Source organism: Otolemur garnettii, unplaced genomic scaffold, assembly GCF_000181295.1.
Source record: "Otolemur garnettii isolate 467f Iridium unplaced genomic scaffold, OtoGar3 scaffold00285, whole genome shotgun sequence".
In the NCBI taxonomy this organism is placed as follows: domain Eukaryota; kingdom Metazoa; phylum Chordata; class Mammalia; order Primates; family Galagidae; genus Otolemur; species Otolemur garnettii.
Window position 1 is genome coordinate 416221 of NW_003852680.1, and position 9933 is coordinate 426153.

At 57.8% G+C, this 9933-nt stretch overlaps 1 protein-coding gene across 1 annotated transcript in view; it reads right to left on the reverse strand.

Annotated features, from left to right (window-relative positions):
- WNT9A (Wnt family member 9A) overlaps positions 1 to 8848 on the reverse strand; it is a 29657-nt gene extending 20809 nt beyond the window's left edge. The window contains exon 1 of the mRNA XM_003803191.1: positions 8669 to 8848. Coding sequence (XP_003803239.1) covers positions 8669 to 8763 — 95 coding nt within the window. The 5' untranslated portion in view covers positions 8764 to 8848. The remainder of the gene's footprint in view (positions 1 to 8668) is intronic.
- Between the last annotated feature and the right edge of the window lie 1085 nt (positions 8849 to 9933).

Below are 9933 nucleotides of genomic sequence, written 5' to 3' on the forward strand. Positions count from 1 at the left end.
TTCAAAGCAATTTTGAAATTCTTTTTCTGGAATGACCATCAGCATCATCATCATGCAAGGTGTGAAAATTAAGCTCAAGAACTTGCCACCTGAACTTACATTGGCAGCACTGTACTAACAACTCAGTAAGGTTTCATAACCTTGGTATACCAGGGTCTCACAGTTGTACTCATGTCAATGCATGCTGATGTCTTGCTGAGTGGCATTCATTATTGTTGTTGTTTTTGTGTGCTGTATAATGACAGCTCTGATGGCCAATACAGAAAAAGAGTTCCAAAATTGCTTTGGAGTGTAGACAAGGCACTGGTATCAGTGCATACCTTCCTAAGTGGGGTACTTCAAAGGTGACCATAGAGATATTCAGCAATGAGGTATATAGCAGATCTTCTAGGATGAATTCATGAACTTATTTGTTAGATGTTGTACACACACACATGCATACATACACTTGCATACACAGAAATAAAACTTCAGCTTATTTTTTTCCAGCAAGAAGACTCTGAGTCTCCCAGGCCCTGTTACCAGAGATGGAGCACCTACATTCGCCAATGTTCTTGTATCTTCACACTATCCTGAAAATCCCAGTAGGGATGTTCTTAGCACCAAGGTAAGGGAACTGAGACTCAGGGGTTTAACTGATGTGGCCAGGCCTGTGCCGCCCATGGGACAGGGAGAACCCAGCTCAGCTCCTCAAACAATAAGCCCTCTCTAACCTACTGGTAGCCCCACCATGGTCCACAGCCTGTACCAGCTCACAGCTTCTGCACAGGATGCCTACACCCCTTGGGGCCCCCAGCAGCCCCAGTCATAGCCATGCAGAAGTCATGGCAGGCCTGACACTGACATATGGTTGGGGCTGCCACACTGGATGGCACAGAGAACAGTTTTCCAGATGTTACTGGTCCTGGGGTGACCGGGCCTCCTCCCTGGGCCCCAGAAACTGACCAGAGGACAGCACCAGAAACTGACCAGAGGACAGCACCAGCCCCTTTGGAAGCTCAATAGAGACCACACCCAGGCCTGCAGGGAGCCTGGCTGAGCTGAACACAGAGGGAGCCATTTCGGGGACAGCTCACCACTCCTTGGGCCAGGCCTGATGCTGTTATGCTCCAGCTGCTCAGAGACCAAGCTTTCTCCTCTGAGGACCCAGCCAATCACACACCATGGCCCCTAAGAGCAGCTAGGCAATCCTAATCCTCAGGTAGAAGCCTCAGAGATACAGGCAGACCTCTCCCCAAGAGGACAGGTCTCTGACCACCAGGAGCTCTGGCCACCCTTCCTGGGAACCCAGCTCTCCCCAGGGCTGGGGCAGAGAAGAGGCTGCAGTTACAGGAGCCACAGTGCCCTGCCGGCGAAACCTCAGCCCCAGACAGCGTTGAATTTCTGTGTGAAACAAAATCAAAACAAATTCCAATGCTGGGAAACTGGTGCTGGGCTTAACCCTCCATCCTCCCCACAGTCTACAACTCAGGCCAGCTTATGCACAGCCTCCAACCGGAGCACATCTGCTGAGTCTCTCAGGGCTGCAGTGTTGCCTGGGACCCAGATGTGCCCCATGACATCAGATATGTGGAAGAGGGGGGCTCTCACCACACCACCTCAGGAGGGAGCCAGGTTCCTGGAGGATAGAGAATCAATGCATCCAACAAACTCCACCACCCTGAGACCCCAGGTGCTGCCTGCCAGGCCTGGTATCCTTAAACTTCAGAGAAATCCCCACCCACCACCTCTGTGAGCTCCTGTGTCCCATCGCGGCCCCTGGAGCAAAGCCTGCCTGACTAAATCTGCAGCGCCCAGGGGACCCCCCAAGACTAGACCATAGAGGCCAACCCAGTTCCCCCCAGAACCTGAGGGCCGCCCAAATGACTGCCTCCTTTCCAGAGGTGAACATTGAAACTCAGAGCAGGAGTAGTGTCACAATGGGCCCTAAGATGGGCAACTGAGGCTGCACACAGGATGCCTAGGGTAAGATGGGGAGTGGAAGATTCTGTAAAGAGCCTGCATGGCCAGGTCACCTCTATGCCCAGTGACCACAGCCCTCCTGGATGGCTGTAGACCTGCACAGCTGCCCAGATGGTAAGACAGGCAAAGAGGCCAGGGGACACTCTGGCAACCACCAGCATCATCTCATGGGTGTCTTCCTCCCTGAAGTTTGCTCTCCCCAAGGTGGCACAGATGGGGAACCCCAGGGACCACTCAGCTCCCCTTCACACCCTCTGGTGACCTCAGGGCCAAGGCTTCTGTCCTCATCTATCTGGGAAGGATGTTGGCCTTGCTGTCCCCCAGCTCCGAGAGGTTCCAGTAGCATCTCCCCCTGGGCCAGACCTCCAGCCCACTTCCCCTGGCTGCATCGACCTCAGGTATCGCTAAGAAAAACAAACGCAGCTTGCGGCTTGCCTTTTTCCATTGCCTCGTCCGGCTGCTGGGCCTGAGGTGCTGTGGCTGCCAGCTGGGCGGCCAGGTTTCCTCCTGTGGGCAGCGGCACCTGGCCAGCCAGGACCACGCTGGGAGGGGCCAGCAGGGTGGCGGGCTGGACTCCAGGGAGGGCTGGGGCCCTCAGGTCATGGAACCAGGGGTGGCCTGGTGCCACCCAGGTTGGTGTACATGAAGAGACCATCATCCCTAGCCACCTGCTGTCCAGCCCGGCCAACAGATGTGCTTGGATATTAACCCCTGAAGGAAAATGAATGGATCTGGATGGCTGTTCCAGCATGGCCATCAGACACCTGGTCCACTGTCCACACACAGGAAAATGAGGTGGCTTAGCCACCAGCTGAGCCTTTACTGAGCCACATCCGGCCATACATGTGGACACAGCCTGGCCTAAGTCAGGGGCTTATAGAGCAGGGGGCTGGGCTATGAGGTGAATGAGCACTGTGGACCCCCATAGCAGGCAAAGGGACACACCCCAATGGCAGGACAGAGGGATCCCCTGAGATGGGGCAGAAGGATCCCCAGCAGGACTCAGGCTTGAGGGAGGCTTTGGGCAAGGGACATACTATGTACAGTTCAGAGGAGAACCCATAGGGAAACCCTCCTGGACTGCCCCAGTGTTGAGCAATCAGGCACAGAATGACAGATCTGGGTGATCATAGAGCTTTCAAGAAGTGACAACCCAGGTGGACCCTGGTAAATAGGAGAAATGGCACCCCTGGCTCCTGGTCCCATCAGGGGTTGATTTCCAGCCACAAAGCCTGGGGCCTGCGAGCACCCCTGAGGGGCCTGTGTTCTAGGTTCTGGGGCCTGGCTTAGTCATCAGCCACATGAACGCTTGTGCCAAGAGCCTCCCCGCTCCCCTGACACGACAACTGCATCTCCTTCTAGCCCTGGCCTGAGTGGGCATGGCAGGGCCGCTCCTGCCGCCTGCCCAGCACAATGCACAAAGGGCGCCGGGTGCCTGGCAGGCTGGGATTAAGAGGGCCGAGTTCGGAGGCCTGTCAACAGGTGTCATTTTCCTGCAGCCAGCACAGAGGAGCCAGGCGGCCGGGCCCTTATCACCTCAGCCCCCTCCCTGGGGTCCGGGCCTCCTGGGAGGAATCTGTGCCGGTGCATTCCTTCCTAGGGGGAAGAGTCTCTTTGCACAGCCCAGCCCCAGGCCACCCTGGGAGCCAGCGGAGGGTCTGGTTCTGCTGGTGTCCAGTGGGTCCAGGCCCAGAATGGGCATCCGAATCACGGCAGCAGGAGGCAGGGCGGGCATGTGGCAGGGCTGGGGGCAAGATTAGGCCAGCTGTCTCCCTGTCCAGACAGCCACCGGCTGTGGGCAAGACATCTGCTCACACAGCTGAGGGAGCCAGGTGGTGGCTGCTTCCTGCTCACCTCAAATCCCACCACGTGGTGGCCGGACACAGCTTCTGGTGTCCTTGGGGGGAACTGAGGACCCTGTGTCCAGGGACCTTCCCGCCTGACTTCCATGGGCTGGGAAGCTGGGCACCTGGGTCCCTCTGCTGGCCACATGGGTTTCCAGAGAAATACCCCCTCCTTTCCAGGGAGGAAGCCTGGGCCACCTCTCTACTCTCTCCTCTCCATGCTGAGAGGTCCCCACAATCTCCCAGAACCAGCCCACCACTACCTGGGCCCTTCTCTCTCTGGCCTTTCTCTTCCCACACCCTCCTGATGCTGTGAACTGTCCTCCAAACACCAGGCCCCCAGGGGCTTCCTGGGGTGTCCTAAGGCAGGAGAAGAGGTCTCCAGGGGAACCTGCCCAAACCCAAGCCTGAGTTTCCCAGCTGTTCCAAACCTCCAGCCTGCTCACAGTCCAGGGCACCCACTCCAGGGCACCCACCCCAGGCATGCCAAGGGATCACTCTGGATATGCCCCTTCCTGTCAGCCCCTCCCAAGCCCCAGGCATCTCCCATTCTCTCTTGCCCCGCCTCTCCAACCCACCACATAGCTTGGTGATTCTGTGTAATTACTCCTCCTTCTCTGACTCCTCTAGGGACCAGTGGGGCATACCTCATCCAAGCAGCCAGCAAGCCTGGACACAGGGCCACATGCTTCCCTTGGCCAAGCCCCAGGCTTGATGCACCCTGTCGGGCTGGGGAGCCCAGTACATGGAAGGTATATGCCAGGGTGCCCACCAGTTCACAGGTTGAGAGACGGGGTTCTCTTCAGTCCAAAGAGAGATCCAGAATATGTAAAAAGTGCTAACAACCAACAACAAAGACACATAACCCTATGAAAAACGGGCAAAGGAACTGACTCCAAAGAAATTATACACATAGCCAAAGAGCATGTGAAAAGATACTCAACATCTTTAGCCCTCAGATAAATGCAAATACAAACCACAAAACCGCACCATTTGCACCCACTACAATGGCCAGCATCAAAAAAAAAAAAAAAAATGGAAAATGAGTTTTGGCGAGGAAGTAGAGAAATAGGAACCCTCATGTGTTGCTGGTGGAAATGTAAAATAGTGCAGCAACTTCAGAAAAGTTTGGCAGTTCCTCAAAAACTTAAATGCAGAGTTCCCCTATGACATAGTGATTCTGTTTCTAGGTATGGATCCCAAAGAATTGAAAACACACATACCCACAAAAAAAGAAAAAATTTAAAAATGGGTACACCCTTGTTCATGGCAACATTATTCATAATAGCCAAAAGGTGGAAACCACCCAAACATCCATCAACCAATGAACAAGTTAAAACAAAACAAAACAAAACATCATATATCCATTCAGTCAAATGTAATTCAGTCATGAGAAGGAATGAAACACTGATTCATGCTTATGACATGGATGAACCTCAAAAACATTATGCTGAGTGAAAGAAGCCAGACACAAAAGGCCACATACTGTATGATTCCATTTCTATGAAATGTCCAGAATAGGCAAATCCATGGAGACAGAAAGCAGATTAGTGGTTGCCAGGGGCTGGGGAAGGGGGGGATGGGGAGTGACTGCTTAATGGGTATGAGGTTTCTGGGGTGAGGAAAATGTTCTGGAATGAGATAGCGGAAAGGGCTGCACAGCCTCGTGAATATACTAAAACCCACTGAGCTGTACACTCCAGAAGGGTGGATTTTACAGGATGTGAATTATGTCTAATAACAAAAAGGGAGCCTCAGCTGGCCCTAATATCCACCAGGCTCCCGATTCAGAGGGGTCCCCTTCCTGCAGCCTGGGTTTTCAGGCTGATTCCAAGCACCCTTCCAGCACTAACATCTGGCTTTGGGGCCTCAGCTGGGGACATCTGGTCTGGGTGGTGAGAGTGTTCCTTTGGGTGCCAGGGTTGGTCCTATTTCCCACCATCCTGCTCCCTAAAGCTATCTGATACAAGGGGCCACCAGCAAGAAGCACCCTTGGCACCCTCAGAGTAGAAAACAACTTCCCTGAGGACCTCCCTTGCTGCATAGGATCCCTAAGGGCTGCAAGGTTCTGGGCAGCTGGGCAGCCTGGGATAAGGAGCAGGGAGCCCTAGTCCCTCTGAGCCAGGAGGGTCCTCAGACCTGGCCCCAGAGTCCATATTCAGGGTCTGGGGCTCCCCTTCTAAACACCGGAATGACTCAGTGGGGGGAACAATCGCTGATGTTTTTGTCATCATTTCACCTGAGAACCACATGGAGAGGGCAGAGTGCCAGGGAGCCCTCCCTGGATGAGGGATAAGCTCAAAGCCCTAAACCCATCCAGGCCTACCCTCCCTCTGCAACCTCCAGAGTCAGAGTCTGAGTTTGTACCCCAACCCCAATACATGATCCTTCCCACTTACCCCTCTATCAAGAAGGGTGTGGGGCCCTGGGAGAACCAGATGGAAAGGCCACCTGCTAATCTGGCCAGGATGCAGGGCCGGCCAAGGGGAAGATGGGAGGGGTCCAGCCTAGTGGCCAGAGGCCGCCAAGAGGGCAGCACCAGTCGGGCAGGGTTGGGTTGCAACTCAGGGAGGGGGCAGGGAGGGCGCCCGTCAGCCCACGTGACCCTCCCCGGGGCCAGCCTCTCCGCCCCAGGTTCCTGGGCTGTAACTGGAGCCTCATTCTTGCCTGGGAGCCTCCGTGCCAGGCAGAGCTTTCAAGAGGGGGAAGGGTAGAGCACAGCCCTAGAGCCCAGCAGCTTCTCCCTGCTTTCTGGACAGGGGCAGGGACACATAGTACCCTCTGCAGAGGCCCCCCACAAGTCCAGACACAGCCTAGCTGAAAGCTCATCTCATCCCCACTTCACCTTCCATCCCCAGCTCAGGAACCCACTCAAGGGGGGTCCAAGGCTTCCTGCAGTCCAGCCATTGAAATGGCACCTGGCCTACCCCCACCCAGGAAGCTTCCCTGGTTTGGGGAGGCACTCACCCTTGGTCCATCAAACAGACATCTAGCTGTTCCCAGTATAGCTGGCTGTCCCCCAGGGAAGCACACCTGCCCTCTGGACTTTCTGCAGGGCGGCTGCAAGAAGAGCTGCACCTACAGCCAGGACTCAGAAAGCCCCTTGTACCCCTTGGGTCCTTTGGTGTCCAACAGCAGGCCATAGCAGTGGTGTTGAAGCCCTTATTCCGTGCTCCAGCCAAGACTAATCCCCTGCCAAGGAGCTGAAACCCACACAAAGTGCATGTGCCCTTCCCCACTAAAACAGCAGAGCTGACTCCCCCCTGATGTGCAAAGCTCAGAAACAGGTGACAAAAAGAGAAGGCTATGAGTCTAACCCCAAGTCCATCTCTCATGTATTGGATAGGCAGCAGAGAGATCCAGGCAGGGCAAAGCCACTACAGCATAGACAAGCCCAGGGTGTGTCCCAAGCCTGGGGAGCAGAGCCTTCGCTGGGCCTGAAGAGAGGGAAGGCACAGCTGGCTGACAAGGCCACTGTGACTCACCGTGGACCTGTGGCCAGACGGCCATCCTCTGGCCCTCCCTCCTGCCCTGGCGGGGGTGAGGCTATGGGCTGCACAGATGGCGTGCAGGGATGTGCCAGCCTGGGCCCAGGGCCGGACCCGCAGCTGGAGCCAGGAGAAGGCTGAGGGTGGGGGCCCGGTAAATGGAAACACGGAGCTGACCCTGGAAGATGACCCTGGAGAAAGGAATAGTGGGAGAAGAAAGGGGGAGAAAGAAAAACACAAAAGGAAAGTTTCCCATGAAAATATTTTATTTTCTTTGAGAACAGGATACACCTGCAGGGCTCCTCGGCCCAGCCGGCCTCTCCCCGCCCTCGTGGGTGCCAGATTCCTGGACCAACGGGGCCCTCTGCCGGCCAGGCCGCTGCGCGCTGGCGCCCGGGCCAGGGGCGAAGAACAGGTGACCGGAGGAGGGCGGCGGCCCAGAGAGCGGCCCAGGGCGCCCAGGACTGGGGCTGGGACCCGGGGGCCAACGGGGCTCCCAAAGGCGGCGCCTACGGCGGGAGGCAAGGAGGGCGGGAAGACCTGGGGGGCTGCCTCGCGTGGTGCCACCCTAGACCTCAGCATGCCCAAAGTGCAGCGAGGGTCCCTCTAAAGGTCGGCTGGACTTCTAGTACCTGGGGAAGGAGGAGGTGAGGGGACGGAAGGAAGGAAGGAAAGACAGCCACAGACACGCCGAAACCACTGCAAATCGCTGCTGGAGAGACCCGCGAATTCGGACTGCGACCCCGTGGGACGCTCCGGGCAGGCCCTGCGCACCCAGTCAGATCCCACAGACGCGCTCCCGCGAGCCGGGGCAGCGGCCGAGTCCCGGGCAAGCGTCAGAAGCAAAGCACAAGAAAAATAAATTCCTCCAGCTTGAAGGGTGTTTTTTTTTCTTTTTCTCCCTTTGGGGCTTAGTGCAAGGAACATCTGGATTTTGTACGTATTTTTTTGTTATTGTTAAATTAACTTCTCGAGAAGAGAAAGGGGGAAAGCTGCAAGGGGGGTGAGCCGGCAGGGTCTGGGAAGGCTCCAGCCGTTTGGCAAGAACCCTGCAGCCCAAGGGAGCCGGACGGACCAGATCCTGGTACCCTAAGCATGGTGGCAGCAGAGCTCGCCACGACGACGACGACTCCAGGGTCATGCAAGACTGCGGCCCGGCTCAAGCCCGTCGGGTCCGCCCGCCTCTCTACCCGCGCTGCCCCGAAGGGGACACCGACTGGAGGACCGAACGACGCGCGCGCACGGCCAACAAACAGCTCGAAGCAACTCAGCCAGAGTACCTGGCCCGCACCGCCCGCAGGGATTCCTGGCACCCCAGCTCGGGCCCCGCCGCCCCCGCCCGTCCCGTGCGCGTGGGCCACCGAGGGCACCTACCCGAAGTAGGCGGCTGAAGGGCGCAGCGTGGCGAGCAGCAGCGTCAGCCCGAAGGCCGCGGCCAGCCAGCGCGCCAGCAGGGGCCCATCCAGCATCTTGCCGCTCCGCGGCGGCTAACCATCGCGCTCCCGGCTCCGCGCAGGGCGCGCCGCGGTCACCGCCCCTTATAGCGCCCGGAGCCGCGGCCGCGGGGGCGGGGCGCCGGCCAGCTGGGCCCCGCTCCCGGGACTAGAAGGGGGGCGAGGAGAGGGAGGGGAGCGGGGCGCACGCCGGCGCCGGGGGCGGGCCGAAACCCGAGCCTCGCACGCCGCCCCGCCCGCGCCACCGCCCCGCCACTCCGGGCCCGGGCCGCCACTCCCGGGGCGGGGCTCGGGTTCGGGCGCGCCTGACCCACGGAATAGGAAGAGAGGGAGGGCGTGCTTGGGGGGCGAGAGCTCGGGCAGAGGTGGGGAGGATCGAGGGGCCAGGGAAAAGAGGACGCTCGACAGGCCAGGAGGCTCTGGCTGAGGTGGGGACGTTGGCGGGTGGCAGTAGCGTTGGGGAGTTAGAAGGGGAACTTGGGGCGGCTCTGGGAGGGCAGGCGAGGCGCTGGTTGCCCGGTTTACAGCCAGCAGGACTCCGAGCCGAGACGCACAGGGATGGTGCTGTAGGGGACCCGGCTGTCTGCCCCTATCTGGCGCACGGTACGACTGAGGAGGGGACATGCGTCAGCAGGTGATGCCCGCGTCCCTTTTTGCATTCTGACCCTTACAGTGAGCGGGGCTGAAGAGGCTCACCTCCTTAGTGGGCGCTTTGGCTGCTTTGGGCCTGGGCATGAGGCGACTTGACCGGCAGGGGATGCAGCGTGAGGTTCTCAACCTTTGGGGGCCACGGTGGTCTCTCCGTTCTTAAATGGAGGCAGGGTAGCTAGTGGCTGAAGTCACTGCGACACCAGAGGGAATCCCCCTGCTGTCCATGTCCTCCTTGGGCATAGTGGACAGGACCACAGAGACATCCAGGAGGAAGATGCAGGCCCGTCATGGATGGAAGCCCAGAGAACCTGCCCATCGACTCACTCCCATTGTCACAGAGCAGCCAGGGCTGCTTGAGAAGTAAAATGGTGTCAGAGAATACAAAAACTGAGTTAAAACACAAAGATGCACAAAATTTCAGACAGACTTGGGATGTGGCACTTCGAAGTCTTCTGGACAGGGTGCCTCCCCATAGGCAGCCACACAGCAAGAGTGAGTACAGGGGTTCAGCACCTGTGGCTCAAGTGGCTAAGG